Here is a 19,258-nt window from a genome sequence, read left to right on the forward strand (position 1 = left end):
TATCAAATTATTTTCCATAAATACTTGTTTAAGACACAATTAGAGGGCGACTTTTCATTAAAAGTTTTGCTAAATACAATCATTAGAGATATTAACAAGCAATTACTAAATACTAAATACAACCGAGTACAAAGTATATATTTCTCGAAAAGGTTACTCTACAGCTACATACGGAGTATTAGGTTGTAAATAAATAAAATAGAAATCTAATTAAGAAACGGAGGGTGTAAATAAATAAAATTGGTAGGAAGAGTACTATTGAAAAATGAATATGGCGAAAAGCAAGAATTAGGCACCTTAGGTTGCGGGGGAATTTTCTGTGGCTTGGCTGATGCGAACATTGACAAGCATGTGCTGCCAACACCCCCCACCTGCCACTGCATCTGCTGCAACCTTTGTACATACGGAGAGTAATTCATTTGTTTCTCTGCATTTTTTGTTTTTCAGTAACTCATTCATTGTCCTCTCCTATTTCTTATGTTTCAACAAATGATCTTTGAAATGTTTGTTTTATCTCTATGTTCGCCCGGAGGAATGTTTTATCTCTATGTTCGCCCGGAGGAATGTCGTACAAAATCCGGTGGCGGGGAGTGGCAAAAAACTCCAAAGAGGCTATGATAGCTTGTATGCTCTATTGGTCCTAAAGAGTGTTGTCAAATCAGGTGTGTGATCTGTTTTAGTCAAGTTTGGCCTAATCAAATTTGAGACATGCTAGATCACGTACTGCATCTGTGTAGATCGAATTCTAAATTGGGTCTATTAGATCTCTTTACGTTTGGTCAGGTCATTCTTGGATCGGGTTGATGATTGACACTTGACAGTCTTACTACTTACTGTGAAGTGTGAACTATGTAGGTTCAATCCACATTGAATGCTGGGTATGGGTAAAAAGCCTTAGAAGTATGTACAGCCCAATATGGTTCACAGCAGCTACGAAAAAGAAAAAGCCCAAAATCAACCCTACATGCAGTGATGCAGCCACTCTTCCACTCAAAATTCATGAAGTGTGTACAGCAGTCATACACATTACACTTTCAAATGCGAAGAGCCGAAGATAGGAAAAATAATCAACCAAGAAAATATATTGCTCTCTAATTTGAAAATTTAAAAAAACAATGCACTAAACAATTTTGAAGACAATACTTAAGACAACTCTGGAGTAGTAGATTTTTTGGCTACTAACAATATTATAACAGTTTACCCTTTGTCACATAATTCAGAAGAAAATTAAGATTCAAAACTGCAAGTATATAATTAAACCCAAACTCATGATGGGACTTTTAAAAAAATTGGTCTCATGAGCTAAAAAAGTAAATTTGGTAACTCTCTCAAATTATTATCTGCCTTATCTAGCAAACTCACAACTTCAAAGCTGCTTTTGCCATGGCAAGAGCACCCTCATAGGTTGTATGTCCACCAATAAAACCGCTCATATGCACAAAAACACATCCAGGGATGCCGCATCCCTTGGATAAATCATCATCCCTCAAACCTCTCCATGACTCCGGAAGAGCCTTCCTGCTCTCAAATCTATCAGGGGCTACTGCCACTGCCTGGATTCTCCAGTGTTTGCTTCGGTCATCCTACCAAATAGTGAGTCGTGAGAGTATTACTAAAAAATGCGCTTCGGACTTAATTAGGTTTAAAATAACCCTGACTTACACTTGAAAAGCAATTTTTATTAACAAAATTTGATGTTCCAAAGAGGTGATTTCATATAGACCAATTTCTATATAATTATCAGGCAGTGTTCAGCAGGTCAAGTCAAAGGACAGACTATAGGTCTAGAACAATTGTTAAGAACTTTCTTAGGAAGATGGTAGCTCTGCCATACCTGGTAAAGAACATATTTAATGGGAGGATCAATCTTCATTTCCTGCTCAAGCTCAAATAGATGGAGTTTCCACTGCAAGGTAAACACATCACATCAGGCAGAAATTCCTGGTTTTATGTAACTAAACTTTCCTATTTAAGATCAGACTGCTTCATAATAAAAAAAATCTAGTTTATGGCCTTTTATAATGAGCTCATGCAACTCCCAATCAAGATGAACAAATATCTATCAAGACCAACAAATAACTTTTGACACTGATGGTTTCACATATGATTGACTAATTCCCACCGTTCAATTCAAGAGGAACTTGAATTGAACAAAAGCTTAAACAAAGCCAACTCTGTTTTAGTAATATTGATTACAAGTCACCAAATATTTCAGGTGCTCTTAAAAGTCAAAACTCTTACGAACTAAGCTTGATACATGGTAGAAATTATCTAAATCACAATGGTCAGGGTTGAGCCTACTCACTGTTTCCTCTCCAAAGATTCGAACTCCCATACATATTGTGCAACATAGGTGATGGACTACTTCCTCATGAGCATTAAAGAATAAATATTCACAAGCGCAAATCTTAATGAGCAGGTTGAATCTAAATGAATAATCTCAAAGTAAGCACACAATAAATAAACTTTCCAAATATACAGAGATGATAAAATTCAAACATATCCTCCACAGTCTATGAATACACATAAAAAAGAAAAGGGAAAAAGCATAACAAAATGCTGTAAGGAAATCATTAGTTATGACTTGTGAGTATTATTTGCTGATCCAGAACATTGACATTGAGAATAGAGCAACATGTTGACGATATTTCAGATTATTTGCAATTAGATAATGGAAATAAAGATTTGTAGAAGTACTTACCGGACAAAATCTATCCAAGACCATTATCTCTCCGCTAGGGTCAACATCTTTTCTTGCTGACAGACACTCCACAACAATGGATCGAGCTGGCAACCATGATTTTGCAAGAAATCGGAGATTCTGAGAGCCAAAAGATGTTCAATGTCAAAGCAGACTAGAAACATGTGACAGCTCAAATTACGATATTTCGGAATGGGCAAGCAGTAATAACTAAGCATTAAAAGGGTAAATTACAATTCAAGAATCTCACATCCAAAAACTCTCCACCAGCTAGATTCATTGCTCTCTCAAAGGCTTTGTTTTCATTCTCGGATGATTGATCAGGATCTGTCCAATCCAAATTCAGTTTTCCAACCCTCGAAGACAAATGAGTGTTGTTGACATATCTTGGCGGCTGGTCAGTGTCGTACTGATTAATCCCATTATCAATTGCATCAATAGCCTGCATCAATAATCAGAAAATTTTATAAATGAGTCAATACAATCTCAGCTTCTCAAAGGCATCATTTTTCCCATGCTTGCATGTTACTTTAGAGAAGGGGATAAAAAAAATTCCAGTTTCTTTACCTCTTGAATGAGATAAATCCTTCCAAAAGATAGAAGGATTGAAAACTGAAATCTTCTCCTCCCCCCCCCCCCCCCCCCCCGCGCACATTAAAAAATAAATAAAAACTCCGCTTCCCTTCAGTCCAACATACATTAATCATAACACAATCTCAAAGTCTTCAAGCTAGCAAAAACACTACAACATACTAGAGATCAAGAAAGTTAAGCAAACTAAGATAGAACCCCACCTCCCTTGCCCAATCCCCCTCTTTAACACCCACCCCCAACCAAAAAAAAGAAAAAAAACTTTGTTTCTGTCCAACATATTCCAATTCAAATACACACTCAAGCAAATGAAACTTAGAGTTATAGGAGCAAAAGCAAGTTAACGAAACCACAACTGAAAACCTCAGAGTCAACCCTGAATCTTACAAATGCTCATGAAAGAGAAAAAGCTCGGATAAACAAGGATCATCATCCTAGAATTCCTTCGCTGTGTGAATTACTTATTTCAGAGTCCCCACCTCCAAAACATCCAAGCCCTATGGTCACAAAATCATATTGTGTAGATTTGGATCAAAATAGAATGCATTGTGCTATCAACAGTATAGCTAAGCAGAGTTGGCACTAGTTACCAAAAAAAAAAAGTACTATGAAAATACAATACTTGATTACATTGAACTCCAATGAAAGAGAATCTTAAAGAACATTATCATGAATACTTGGTACAAATTGGAGTATTACACAGCAATACTTAAAATTTGATGCAAGTAAGCAACACTTATTTCCAACATCTATCTCATCCAAATGGATGACCAATAACCAACATGAAAACTTCATACATATATGGAAGTTCCAATGCAGGAAAAAAAAAAAACATATTAGTTCCACACTACAAGCAACTCGACCCTTACCGATCAAGAGTCTTCCACAAAAAGGAATGCCATAATCAAAACATCACTAGTTAACAACAATTCAACAATATTTGATCAATAGAGCCTGTAAAAATAATTTAGTTTAATAAAATGCAAAGGTACAAACCTCCATAAAGTTCCTATAGACAGCAATAAACAACCGAAATACATCTTGGTGACCTTCATCAAGCCTCAATTCCTTTGCAATTATCTCCATCCCAAAATGCTGCATTTAAATAATTACAAACATCAAATCAAAACTATATTTCTTCAAAAACCCAATTTAAAAATAGAATCAAATTAAAAATCCCAATTCTTCAAATCAATATTAAAATCAATATTACTCAAAATTCAGATTAAAACACTTAAAATAAAATTAAATTACCTTGTAGACAAGACCAGCACTACTAAGTTAGTATTAAATCCATGACCAAAAACCTCTGCAAAACCCTTTTGATGATGATCATATCTATCATTACTTGGATCATACACTCCTCCAACATCCAAAACTGCATCCAATGTCTCCAAAACCTGCAATAAAATCAATTAATTTCAATAGAATCCCAAAAAAACTTGTAAAAATCAAAATAAAATAAAAATCCAAAAAGGGGTTTTAGAGAAAAATCAATAGAAACCCACCTGGGGATCACGGGTTCGAACAATTTCAGCACCAGAGAATTTGTCAGAGAGACGAATCATGAAGCAACCAAGAGCTTCGTCGCAATGGAAGCTGCCATTGTGGGTGCCAACGCGCTTGAGCTGGGCGTTAATGGGGGAACCAGTTGAGAAGGAAGAAACCCTAGAAGGTGAGAATGCCATGAGAGAGAAAGAGGAGGAAGAAGAAGTAGAAGAGAGGAGAGAGAAAGAGGAGAGGAATGGAAAGAGCTTGCGACTGCTTGTATTAAACCCTCCTCTGCTTACTGAGAGCATTAACATGTCCTTTCCTCTGCCCTTTTTGCTTCTTTGTTGCTCTTTTGTTTAGTTTGGTTGTGTAGGAGCCTAGGAGGGAAGGACCGAATGAGGGATGCCCTTTTGGTTTCCATTGCGGAGTAACTAAAGAGTTGGCACTTCACGAGTTCACGTCTTCACGATACGACACAACACGGTTTTGATCTCAAGTTAACGGATAATTTTTGAACTTGGTACTGTATTATACCAGTACAAGAAATTATTCTGGTTAATTCACACTATTTTATTTATTTTTTTTGGTTTAATCACATTATTTGATCAGTTAAATGGAGAAACCTCTCAAATGAGTTTCATAAGGTTTAATTCCTAGACCTTAGAGATAACGTTGGAGAGCGATATCACTACTCTACCACCTCAATTTCGAATAATGTGAATTGTAAAGCCAATCTTGTTATTAGCTAATTAAAAATCTCGTAATATTTTTCTTTTTTTTTTTTAATAAAGATTGATTCATAAATAAAATATCATATAACATCTACAAAGAAATTATAATCTAATAAATATATAGAAATTAAATAAAAATTAAAACATAATTTCAGCAAAAATATGATATTATTGCAAACCGTAGACTAAAACTTCGTATAAATGAACCTTTGTAACGTATTTCATTTTTGTTTCTTCATTCATGTGTTTTCCACTTTTCCACCGTAATTACGATATGAAATTTGTTATGATGACCCAATCAATTTGATAACATTTTAACGGATTTACCTGCTTCCTTCTCTTCTCCCTCAGAACACTTCAAAGTTCGATCTTTATATTAACCCCCTCACTTCATCACCCTTCTTCCTTTAATTTAATTGGTAATTTACAAAATCACCAACCCAGAAAACTCAAATTCATTGTTTAACATACAATTACAAAAAAAAAAAATAGCCCAGAAATTCTTGACCGTGAATTCGCAATGTTGGGTAAAATTTTCAACAAGCATTCATCTGATAATCAGGTACTCCCCTCTTAAATTTATTTTTCTAATTCTTTAATTTTTGTTCTATTTTATTTCCTTTGATCATTTCTTAGGGTTTGATCTTGTTCACCTTTTATCCCCAAATTAGTTAATTCTGGGATTTTATCCGAATAATGTCAAAAGAAGTTCAATTTTTAGCTTAGATTACAAGATAGTTAGATGGGGTTTTTTTTTTTTTGTGCTGGTTCATTTTTTGTAGATTTATGCTGAAACTTGTATGTGTTAGTTGATATTACTGTATCAAAGAATATAGAAAAAGGGGGAAGATTTTTTATTTCTTTTAAAAAAAAAAAAGTGGATTGAGAAATGGCCATTTTTTCTTACTCACATTCGACGAAATATAGGAATTGGGAAACATCTTATTAATGCTGTAATATCAGATATTGTAGGGTATGAAGGGTTGGCCTTTCTTCAGTAATTAGAGAGGTTTGTTTTGTTTTTGTACCGAATATCGTGTTTTTAATCTTTATACAACCAGATAAGCAGCAATCATGTAACAACAGACAACAGATTTTGTGAAAGAAGAATTTGTTGGGAAAGGACTTGAGTTATCGAAAATCATGTTTTAAACTTGCTGTATCTAGGTTTGTATTAGCAAGAAGTTTGTTTGGTAAGTGGTCATAAGTCTCATAACTCATAAATTGAGGGAAGGAAAGCTTGTATTCATTATCATGGTGACAAATAGCATTTGACTCTCTGAAATTTCTGCATTCTTGTCTAATAATACTGATTCTTTTCATCTATCGGCAACAGAATGAATCAGCGAGAAGTAAGGGTCTGATTGACTTAAACCCACAAATTATTGCTCATTATGGAATCCCTCCTACAGCATCCCGTCTTGCTTATGATCCCATTCAGCAGCTTTTGGCAATTGGGACTCTGTGAGTTATATTTCTCATCTTTCTAGTTTCTTCTGATTAATGTTACAAAGGTGTACCCTTAATCAATATATTAAAGGTTGTGTATTACTTATGATTACATGTAGATAAGATGTGTGTTTCAACTTTTTTGAGATTAAAAAATTACTAGCTTAGTGTCTAGTTAATACTTTAATATCTCTCTGTATTTGAAATGTTTTCACAGCTAGATTTACTATGTGATCTAAGCTTGAGAAAGAATCACTTACCACTATACCAGTAGCTTGATGTAGCTTCTTATCTTAATTGATTCATGTGTATAATTTAATCCTCTTTAGTATTGAACAGGTTATCCTTATTATTTTATCCATGATCAAGACATTGATATACATTTAATGAATAGATACCAATGCTAATAAATATATTTATGTTTCCAACAGAGATGGAAGAATTAAAGTTATCGGCAGCAATGATATAGAAGGCCTTTTGACATCTCCTAAGGAAATACCTTTTAAAAACTTGGAGGTAGCCTAATATGATGTGCATGTTATTTCTCCTTTTTTTACTATGTTTTCTGGCAATTAATGTTTCTAGTCATAGTCCCATTAATCCATTATTGCATGATATATCCTTAATTGCTTGTTTTTAGGTTCTCTTGATGTTGCTTCATACATTTTTTTTCTTTTTATCAACATGCTCAGACTTCTGGTATGATATGTTTACAAGTGATGTATACTGTGCCATTTGTTTTTCTAACCTTGAGGGTGCCACACCCACATGGCCTCTAATCAGTGAAGTATACAAGAATGGAAAAGGAAGAAAAGATGTTCTATTATGCTTATGTTTTATCTTATGATTTGCACTAGCAACCGATTTTTTTTTTTTTTTTTTTTTTTTGGGAACAACATCATTAAGAACTGTGCCATGAGGTAGACCCTGTGACAGAGGCTCCTCTATTGAGTTATCCAAAGACAAATTTGCTGGTTTTAAAAATTTTCCTTGGTAAAAGTATTTGTTGGTTGTCTATGGCACACAATTCACCTTTTGCTGGCCTTTTAGAACCAGAACCCTGTAAAGCTGTATACGAGTCACTCTTCCAGACCTTCCTTACCTGCAGGGGTAATTTGTTCACCTTTGTTGATTAGAACCCTCTTTTATCTTCTAAGGTCTCTCTAATTTGAACCCTCTATTTTTGCAGGGGTAAGGCTGTGACTTATTAGTGTTTTGCAGGGGTAAGGCTGTGACTTGTTAGTGTTGATACACTTCTAGACCCATCTCGTATGAGAGGAATTGTGATGTGCCTACTTTCACTATTTCTGTTTGCATAGATGTTGACTTAATATAGAAAACATATCTAGTATAATATGTTGAATGCTGCTATATTTTTACTTTCTTGTCATATAAATTGCATGTCATGTCTGTTACTGAAGCAGGATAAAATGTTTTACACAGCACCTTTACTTGATAAACTGAAATTCAGACTGTTTGGATATTGATACTCATAACCTTTATCATTCTCGTTACCTATTCATTATATAATTTTTCTTGTCAACAGTTCCTTCAAAATCAAGGCTTTCTAATTGGCGTTTCAAATGAAAATGATATTCAGGTAGTACTGATTTTGCATCACAGGAAATCCATCTATTTATGTTTCACTTGATTCTCTGGTGATCTATCTCAATTTTAATACTCGCTCTCTATAAGCATTTAGATATATGCATGATTCAGATATTATTAATTTTGGCAGGTGTGGGATCTTGAACACAGATGTATAGCCTCCGTGTTGCAATGGGAATCAAATATAACTTCGTTTTCTGTTATCGAAGAAACAAATTATATGTATTTACTCGTAAACCTAATAGTCCCTGTATTCTTAACAAGTAAAAGTGTGGACTTCATAGAAGTCTTCTGATCTGAGCATGGTTGCTCAAATACTATAATACAGGTATCTAGGAGATGATTGTGGATTGATCTCAGTTCTACAGTATGATATTGAAGAAAGAAAGATTCTGCGGCAGCAATATAGCATCCCAGTTCACTCAGTTTCCGGTAGTGACATCATTCTATCATCTGTTTGGACCTCTTGTTTGCATTACAAATTCTGTTCTTTTTCCTCCTATGTGATAATCCCTCTCAATTTTTGTCATATATGATCTTGCTGGCTCTTTCTTCCGCATTTGGTATCAACTTAGTGGTGCATCAAGTCTCCTAAGCATGCATATAGATATACAGATAATGGTTGATTCAATGGGCTACCTTCTTTTACTTGCCATTTTTTGGTATTTCATGAGACAAACACTTGGAAAACAGTACTTTCAACAGTTAGGGATTTATCCCGTTTGTGGCATTATGTTCATGTATGGCTCCATAACCTGATAAGTTGTCTAATGAATATTACTGTTTAAACATCCATAGTGAGCAAGTGTCACTCCATGGGGGTAGGGGATTTAACACCAAAATTATTAGGATTGTGAACTGTTTCATTCGTCGCTAATTATTTTGAGAATTAATGCTAAGAGAAACCACTATAAACCTTCAGATCTAGGATACGCTTAGAAGTCATTTTCTAGTTCTCCGAGGGGCTGTTTTAGCAATGCAAATAATAAGATGTAACAGATAATGGTCCAGAATTTTTAATGTGGAGGTCTTATGTGTTATGATATTGATGTTAGGCCATTGGCTTTTGTGTGTGTGGCTGTGTGCACATGCTTCTTTGTTGATGCACTAGGTTAGTGCTTTATCAATCTTTCTACTTGGCTTTATGTAACAGATTCAGTTCCAGTAACCCACCAGGATAACTTGATTTGACTGCTAATTAAGGAGTATGATATTAGATGGACAAACTACTGTCTTGATTGTCTTGCATAGCTGTGACAATTCATATCTTGTTAGTTTTTTTTTCCAAAGGTTCTGATTTACAAAGTTATTGCCCCCTTGCTCTCCACAATCTACTGTACTTCAAAGCTCACCTTCTTACTCTCCCCCCCCACCCCCCCCCCCCCCTCGGACAATGCCTGTGGATGGATTTATATTGTTTGGTTGGCTGTTGTTGTTATTGTTGATGCTATTGTTTATGCTCAGTTATTTACTTGTATCCTGTTATTGTTTTAATATATGCTCTCCTTCTAGGACTGTTGTTCGGTCTCTTTCGAGTAGTACTTGTGTAATAAGTATTTTATTCGAAATATTCTAAGTCATTAGTGTCAATAGGAGCATCCATGTTTTCTCTATCTGAAACATTGCCCTTTTAACAAGTTACCACTACTGTTAATCATGCAGAGGCTGCTGGGATACCACTGCGTAGTGATCAATCTGTTGTCGGAATTCTTCCTCAGCCCTGTTCTGGGGGAAATAGGTATGTTGAGAACCTGGACTTCTGTTTTCTGAACGCAAAATTTTGCAATCCAGAAGCAGTAGGTACTTTTAAATTAATTTTTTTTGGTTCATCTTAACACATAGTTGACTGTTATATCTTCTTTTGTGCATCCTCCCCTGCTTTATTATGAGTTTTTCTTGCAGATTGCTGTTTGCATATGATAGCGGAGTTATCGTTTTGTGGGATATCTCCAAAGATCAACTGGTTTTTGCTAGAGGATGGAACAGTCACCAGGTAAATGACGAGCATGTTTTTAGTTTAGCAGAAATTGGTGACGAACAAGTGGATAAAGAGATCATCTCTCTTTGTTGGGCATCTTCAGACGGATCAATACTGGCTGTTGGCTACGTAGATGGAGACATTTTGCTGTGGAATTTGTCTGATGTTGCAACAAGAAAAGACCACAAAGCTGGAACGCCAGTGAACAATGTGGTCAAGCTTCAATTATCATCAGCCGAGAGAAGATTTCCTGTGATTACTTTACATTGGTCAGCAAGAGGTGTGCCAAATGATGATGGTGGTCAACTCTTCGTATATGGTGGTGATGAAATTGGATCTGCTGAAGTTCTGACGGTATATCTCTAACATAATCCGGCTAGCATTAGTTGTGATGGCATTTGTCATTTATCTTAACATGTTGCCCCTGGATTTTAATTGTAGACTTGAAAAATCTAGTTTTGTCCACTTCTCTGCAATCTACATTACATACTAGTCCGTATGTTTTATTCGCTTCTGTGGAAATTTTTTGAACATTGTTGGGTTGAAAATCTCTTCTGATTCATGCCCTCCTTTCTTCCTTAGATTGTTAAAAACTCGTTTTCTTGTGTATGATCTGGATTATTTGTGCTTATATAAAATTTCAATTCCAGCATCACTGCTTGATTTTGACAATGATAATAATCTACCCTGTAATTTCTCCAGATCCTGAGTCTTGAGTGGTCTCCCAAAAAAGATGCTTTGAAGAATGTCATCCGGGCAAATGTCACCCTTCAAGGTTCTTTTGCAGATATGATATTGATTCAAAATTATAGTGTGGTGGAACATACAGGGAGGAGCACATCATTCTTATTACTGACTAGTCCGGGACAGCTGCAATATTACGACAATCATTGCTTGTTGGAATTACTTTCTGATCAAGATAAAACTTGTACAACTCCATTCAATTACAGAAGTGTTGTGCCAACGTCTGAACCATACTTGACTGTTGGAAGGTTCATTTCAGTGCTTGGAAATACCAAGTGTTCAGTAGCTTTATCAGAGGTGCGAAAAATTCCCACATAAGTGGACTTGGATCTCATCTGTTTTTGCAGATTTTTTTTCTTCCTTTGAATCCCTATTGATGAATAATACCATCTATATCGTTAGATGGCTTCAGATCCGGCGCTGCAAGAAACATATCTACCAACTGATAAGAGTTCAAAGTGGCCATTAAATGGAGGAGTTCCTTGCCATCTGTCACTTCACGGAGAGAGAAAAGTTGAAAGACTCTACATAGCTGGATACCAGGATGGATCTGTTAGAATATGGGATGCAACTTATCCAATACTGTCTCCTATTTTTATTTTTGATCCGGAGGTTTGTCTATTGTCTAAAAGCATTAACATGATATTACTGATAGATGTATCTCACTAAGTTGTCAATGACATCTATAATGATGAAGTGTTGGATTCATGCTAATCATATCATGTGGTGGTTGTAGGTCAGAGGTATTACTAACGCTGGTGCAAAAGGATCAGTTTCTGCTTTGGACTTCTCTTCTGAAACTCTAACTATAGCAACTGGCAATGACTGTGGCACGGTGAAAATTCAACTCTTCTGTTTGTATATATTTTTACAGTTCTATAAGTAACTCTTTTCAATTGCTCGCAAAACAGGTTTATCTTCACAGTCTTATTAGAGATAGCAATGAAACCAGACACATAACCAAAACTGAAGGTGTGGCCTGAAGCAATTACTTACTCCATTATTTTGTTACCCGACTTGCTCTGTCTTTGTTTTTAAAAATGATTTATCTGTTTGCTTCAGATGTTTACAACCCTTTCATTTCCATCATCTTTTGATAGATAAATTTTCAATTGAGAAGAAATTTGGTAGTGAATGGATGGAGAATATGAGCCATATTCATTTTTAAAGATATTAATAGTCAAGTCTTATTACCTAAAAAGAAGTTTACTTAGAGTGATCAAGCAAAAAAGTTGTTAATTACCTAAAGAAATTTATTCTAGATTCTGGAATTTCTGTTGTCATGGTTCAGTATTTCCCTTGAGCCATCTTGCACAATTATGCCAATTAAAGTCTTCCAATTTGGGATTCTTATTTTTTTTCAAATGTTTATCAAAGCTTGTTTCTTACCAAGAAAAATCTATATATATTACTGACTCTGCTGTGTATTGTTTGAACTTCGAAGTCCTTGATTTCGAACAGGATAATGAATCTCATGTCTCAGCTGTGTTTACTTTATGTACTTCTCCTGTATGCACCTTAAGATACACAAACCTTGGATCCGGGCTTGCAGTTGGATACAAGAGTGGGAAGGTGACTGCATTTTCATAATAAACCACATTGAAGAATTCCTTTCATACATTCTTGATATAGTTGATACTAGACAAGTTGCATCTTTTAAGATTTTGCTATTTTTACTTCCTTTCAGGTTGCAATGCTGAATATAAGCTCACCGTCAGTATTGTTTCTCATAGACACTCTTTCCAGCCCAAATTCCCATGTTGTCTCATTTTCACCGGCAATATCTTTAGGAAATCATGACTTGACAGCCAGCTTGGATCATTCCAAAGCTCATGGGATAAGTGAACCTGCTAAAGAGATAATATGTGCCTTGACAAATGATTTTCATATTACTGTTCTAGATAGCTCTGATGGAAATGTGGTTGGATCAGCCTCCAAAAACCTCAATACAGAGTCAACTGCAATTTCTTTGTACATTTTAGGCAAGAATTACTCCAGATTTCGGCACTAAAGTTTTTTCTTTTAATATGATGGCTTATGTAAGTACTTATTGCGATATTTTTTTTGTAGAGGGTACCAAGTGCATCACTGGAGTCTCTGGTGAACATCTACATTTCTTATCTCAAGAGGACCAGGAAAAAACTGATCCTGCACAAGTTAGTGGTCATAGTGATGGGGATCTTGATAAAGTTGACCAATCAACAGACATTGTGCAGACCTCACCGGACTTGCAGATATTAGTTTGTTGCACGGATGCATTACTGTTATACTCTTTAAAGTCTGTGATTCAGGTTCTTCCCTTAGCCTCTATTTATCAATCTTTCAAATCCTCAGTCATCCCTTCCCTTTCTCATGAGTGCAAAATTTTTTTATTTTTTATTTATTTATTTATTTATTTTTTATTTTATTTTTTATTTATTTTTTTTGAACAGGGGCATGTTGACTCAATCCGTGAGGTTCATCTTCAGAAAACTAGCTGCTGGACAACCACTTTCAAGAAAGACAATGAGTACAGGCTGCTTGTATTTTATCAGACCGGCACTATTGAAATAAGGTGGCTTTTGCTTTAAACCCAGTTCTTCTCACTAATTTCCTACAGCAAGAGATTATGGTGTTCTTCTATGGGCATAACTGCTACCTCTATGCCAGAAAAATAGACTTCATAAAATTCCGTCAAGAAACTTGGGCATTGACAATGCTTATTTATACAGGTTCCTGATAACCATGTCAATCATTGAAAAACAAAAACCAATAACTGACGGTAAATGTTGATGTTATCCTGGATATATTTTCTTAGGGTTTGAGAAGACTTTTAGAGACGGATAAAATTTGCTTGATCCTCCAACCTTCATAATTTTGCCAATTGAAAGTACGTTATAGAGATTATTGAGTGACACTTTTACTATAAAAAATGGGAAGGACTCATAAATTTTAGATGTCTGGGTGTATACCCAACCATATGGAGCACCCGACACTACTAAACGAGCACAAATTTGACCTGAGTTCACTCTATGCATTTTAGCTTCTGATTGTAGTATCTGAATTATTTATAACTCTATACAGATTAGAAGATGAAGGTGAAATAATCTAGTGGTTAAAAACTTTAAATTCTTAATGACAGGTCTTTGCAAAATCTTGAAATCTTGGAAGAACTGCCTCTACTGTCCATTCTACGATGGAATTTCAGGACCAACATGGATAAAACTATGAGTTGCACAGAAAGAGGCCAGATTACTATGGTTTGTCTCTTTCTTTCTTTTACTGTTTATTATATTCATATCTATCTATTTTGCTTTAAATTTTTTATATTGTATGTTACCTGCACTTAAAATTATCAACGTGTGGAAGACCAGAGGTAAGATTCAGCCCACAGCTTGATGCATCCTCTTTGTAGAAGGGTTTTTTTTTAGAAGGATTCTCTTTGTAGAAAAGATTAACAAGGATAAATTCTAAGAATGAGACTAATCAGACTATCACTTTCAAGTTATGGAGGCAACTATCCTGAATTTTGAAAGTCTGCCACGACAGTTTTGTTCGGGTGGTAATGGAATGGAACCTATTGGTACTTGGTAGTGATGGTTTAGTTTCCTCCATATGTTCACAAAGTTCTTACCTAGCTACCTGAACCAGGTGTTTACATCATTCAATTCATACCTGAAATAAAAGCAAATCTAATTTTGGCAAGTTGGGAACTAAATTAAGTTTGTGCCTCCAGTCTGCATTTATCTTGAATATCATCTGTTTGTCTCTTCGATTTGTAGATGTGACTATTAACTGTTATCCTTTTTTCTCATCTTGTACAGGTAAACGGATGTGAATTCGTTGTTCTTTCTCTTTTGACTTGCGACAATGATTTCAGGTCTTTACAGTGCACCTTGCCCCCTCATCCATATACCACCCCCTCTCCACAATCTTGAGAATTGGTGTGCAATTGAAATTAGGCAAACTCCTTACAATTTTTTCTTATTTCCTTTTCATCACTTCTAATGATAGGATCCCACAATCTTTACCATGTCTGTATGACGAGGCCTTGACAGCAGCTTTAGATCTGAACTTCTCTCCAAACCAGAAGAAAAATAAGGTAGTTTGCATTATTTTTTATGGAACATGCTTCTCTCAGTTGCTCTTAACTTTGAATCATCGAACAAAAAGAAACTATTAAACTAATTTTTGGCCTCGCTAACCAATGCTCACATGATTTCATGTATTGAACCTTGTAATTGATCTCTCATTGATTTTAATAAATTGTAAAGTTTCCATTGTTTATAAAAACAAAGGAGACGCTCAAGATTGTTCTAACTATCGAGGAATTAAGCTTATGAGCCATACTATGAAGTTGTGGGAAAGGGTGATTGAACAAAGGTTGAGGGCATGCACAAGCATTTCAGATAACCAATTTGGTTTTATGCCTGGGAGATCTACTATGGAGGCAATCCATTTGATAAGACAAATGATGGAGTTTTATAGGGTAAAGAAGAAAGATCTTCATATGGTCTTTATTGATTTAGAGAAGGCATATGACAAGGTGCCAAGAGAGATACTTTGGTGGGCAATGTTGAAGAAAGGTATCCCACGAAGGTATGTAGACCTAGTTAAGGATATGTATCGGGATGTGTCAACAAATGTGAGGACATGCGGAGGGTTGACAAAAGATTTCCCTATTACAATCGGATTGCATCAAGGGTCTGCATTAAGCCCTTTTCTTTTTGCAACGGTTCTAGATGAATTAACTAGACCAATTCAAGATGAGGTTCCATGGTGTATGCTGTTCGCAGATGATATCGTTTTGGTGGATGAGACTAAGGATGGGGTTAATGTCAAGTTGGAGCAATGGAGGCAAAGGTTGGAATCTAGAGGGTTTAAGCTAAGTCGGAGTAAGACTGAATATTTGGTATGTCGTTTTGGCACTCAGAGGGGGACAAGCAATGAAGTGGTGAGTTTGGATGGAAAGGATTTGACCATGAGTGAATGTTTTAAGTACCTAGGGTCGATCATCCAGAAGAATGGTGACATTGATCAAGACGTGACCCACAGGATTAAGTCAGGGTGGCTTAAATGGAGAGCGGCCACGGGAGTGTTATGCGACCGCAGCATTCCCTTAAAGTTGAAGGGAAAATTCTACAGGACTGCCATAAGACCAGTGTTGCTCTATGGTACAGAATGTTGGGCTTCTAAGAAAGAGCATATTGAAAAGATGGAGGTTACGGAAATGCGCATGTTAAGGTGGATGTGTGGAAACACTTTAAGAGATAGAATCAGAAATGAGGTTATTCGCAAGAAAGTAGGTGTGGCGGGCATTGTAGATAAATTAAGGGAAAATCGTCTGCGTTGGTTTGGACATGTAAGACGGAGACCCGAGGGTGCACCGGTGCGAAGAGTGGAAGAGTGGGACCATGGAGGGATTAAACGAGGAAGAGGGAGACCAAAGATGACTTGGTTGGAAGGAGTGAGGAAGGATATGAAGTGCATGGATTTACGTGAGGATGAAGTTTTGGATCGTAAGGGATGGAGGAGAAAGATTTATGTTGATGACTACACGGAATAATCAAATTTGGTTCATGTTAGCCGACCCCACTTTTGGGATTAAGGCTTTGATTGATTGATTGTAAAGTTTCCATTGTGTATTGAAAGTGGTAATTTCTGTTTGCATCTTTGGTTCTTGACTTCTTGCATGTGTTACCATCTACTTGCAGCAGGAAACATCTTCCGGAATTTTTGGTGGATTAATGAAGGGCTTAAGAGCGAGTAAAGAAGCTCAGAATAAAGATCCTGTGGAGGGCTCAAAATCTCTCCTCTCAGTAATAGATAATGTATTTTCAAGTTCTAAAACAGATACTTCTGCAGCAGCAAAAGATGCTAGAAAAGCTGTAGAGCTTAACATTGGTCAGTCTAGCTTTCTCTGTGTCATTGCTCCTCTGATTCTCCCGTTCCTCTCTTTCTGAGTTTCTTATCTTTCTCTTGACCCAGATGATATAGAAATTGATGAACCTCTACATGTCTCACCTATAGCTCACAAAAGCGAAAGTGAAAATAAAGGTGTGCCAAAAATCATACAAGTTTTTAGCTGGTAGATGTCTTCAGATGCTTAGCTTGTGGTGTAAAAACTTGCAGATAAGAGCACGGAAAAGCAGAAGCTATTTGAAGGTGGAACCTCTGAAACAAAACCAAGACAGAGAACAATCGAAGAAATCAAGGCCAAGTACAGAAAGCCTGAGGTAAAAACTGAAGTGGATTTCTGATGATAGCTTATGATAATGCTCCATACAACAAAATTCCTGACATAGTCTTTCTTTACAGGATGCATCCTCGGCTGCAGCTGCTGCATCAGAAGCTAAAAACAAGCTTCTAGAAAGGCAAGAAAAGCTTGAGGTATGGTAATCTAATACTGTGCATTCAAACTGAAAATACATGAGCAAAAACAGTTTAAGTTGATGTTTCTTTACCTATTTCATAACATTTTTGGGCTCTAAAATTCTCAATCAGGGAAAATACTCAATGTAGCCCTAATAGTTATGTTCCTATGTATAAGACAGTGAAAGCAGAAATAACACCAAGCAACCTGTAATTTTTCATAAATAATGTATTCAATAGAATTACTATTTTAAGAAATAGCATAACCAATTTCAAAAGTTACGTCTTTCACCAAACTTTGAATTTGACCTTTAGCCACTCTTTAGGTACATTATCAAATTCGGTTTTTTTTTTTTTTCATACAGTGGCTCGCTCAAGTAGCTTTAGATGCATTCAAATTCATTTTTAACTTTCTTGCTGAAAGCCCCTTTTAATTCATTATGCCTTGGTATCTGTTGTTACGTCTTTGAAATCCAACTTGCCCTAATATGTTCCCTGTGCAATATTTCAGAGGATCGGCCTGAACAGCGAAGAGCTAAGAAATAATGCTGAAAACTTTTCCTCCATGGCCAAAGAGTTGGCAAAGAAGATGGAAAGTCGTAAGTGGTGGCAATTATAAGCTAGAACAACCAATGACTATTTTATTAAATGACTACAACCACATGGTTAATTCATGAGGTTCAACTCTCAAATACATTCATCCGATTGCCTGTTGATCATGTGATTATTCATCTTGATAACTAACCATGTATTGAAGCTGTATGTTGCATCAAGATCCGAGTACATTGCTTAACTAATACTACCATATTTGTATATACATTTCACAAGCAAAGTGGTTTCGTTCTGAAAATAGGGTTGACTGGTCACTGTAATACTACAAACTTTTTGGATTTCTACCTTATCATGTATCTAAATTATGTATCCATATTGAAACGGATCTAACCAGACAGTTGGAACACCCACTTCTAGTTAATCAGTTCATCCCAGTCCAAAGAACACTTAGTAAGGATTCAAACGCGTGACCTCAAAGCCACAAGCTTAAGCTCGGTAAGTTGGTAATTGTACTCCGTATGTTGTAACTAGACAAGTGTACATCATGCAATACCTTACCAGTTTACGAAGAAATCTGGTTAATGAGTGTAATACAAGCACAATTTTCCTGCTTAATTGGTGGACTTTGCATGTTTTATTATAGGCTTCTTCTTGTTTTGGTACTTGGTCATTGACATTACTGTATTCATTGCAAATCTGTAAGCTTTGTAGTTATGAAATGCGCAGTGGTGCACAATATTCTAGCTTGCTGCTATTTTCATAATAAATTGAACCAAACCGTAAATATACGATTTTTTTTTTTTTTTAACAAAACCATAGTAATATAAGTTATGAGAGGATTTATTATTAGTTTTGTTATAGAAGTGCACGAAATTTTTATTTTAAGTAACTGGAAAGCTGTTAACAAAAGTGACTCCTCTGTTTATATAGAAGTGTAAAATATTAAAACAAGTCGCAAATAACATGATTTTTTTAATCAAAAGTTTTGTACCCTTAAATGATCATATATGGGTTCTAATCTTGGGGTGAAATCAAATTGTTGCTCTAGCATCTTCTATATTG

General features: G+C 35.8%; 1 protein-coding gene and 1 pseudogene across 2 annotated transcripts; one reads left to right on the top strand and one right to left on the bottom strand.

Annotated features, from left to right (window-relative positions):
* Positions 1-1,168: 1,168 nt before the first annotated feature.
* Positions 1,169-5,180, bottom strand: LOC145594887 (uncharacterized; annotated as a pseudogene). The gene is made up of 7 exons (XR_014102885.1): positions 4,801-5,180; positions 4,547-4,692; positions 4,289-4,387; positions 2,952-3,143; positions 2,702-2,821; positions 1,835-1,906; positions 1,169-1,583 (listed from the first exon to the last, which is right to left on the bottom strand). The product of XR_014102885.1 is annotated as an uncharacterized LOC145594887 (transcript).
* A 594-nt stretch (positions 5,181-5,774) lies between these two features.
* On the top strand, positions 5,775-18,833 carry LOC145596105 (uncharacterized). Its single transcript, XM_081652531.1, has 24 exons — positions 5,775-6,076; positions 6,851-6,978; positions 7,395-7,479; positions 8,510-8,563; positions 8,702-8,793; positions 8,900-9,003; positions 10,234-10,309; positions 10,474-10,903; positions 11,252-11,590; positions 11,696-11,905; positions 12,030-12,128; positions 12,205-12,265; positions 12,738-12,865; positions 12,981-13,275; positions 13,307-13,584; positions 13,726-13,847; positions 14,415-14,532; positions 15,097-15,152; positions 15,287-15,374; positions 16,987-17,176; positions 17,261-17,329; positions 17,405-17,508; positions 17,591-17,662; positions 18,156-18,833. Exons 1-24 carry the CDS (start codon positions 6,035-6,037, stop codon positions 18,261-18,263), a joined length of 3,348 nt encoding a protein of 1,115 aa, XP_081508657.1. The 5' UTR covers positions 5,775-6,034; the 3' UTR covers positions 18,264-18,833.
* Positions 18,834-19,258: the final 425 nt, after the last annotated feature.

The sequence above is a fragment of the Chenopodium album genome, chromosome 19 (assembly GCF_948465745.1).
Source record: "Chenopodium album chromosome 19, dcCheAlbu1.1, whole genome shotgun sequence".
In the NCBI taxonomy this organism is placed as follows: Eukaryota; Viridiplantae; Streptophyta; class Magnoliopsida; order Caryophyllales; family Amaranthaceae; genus Chenopodium; species Chenopodium album.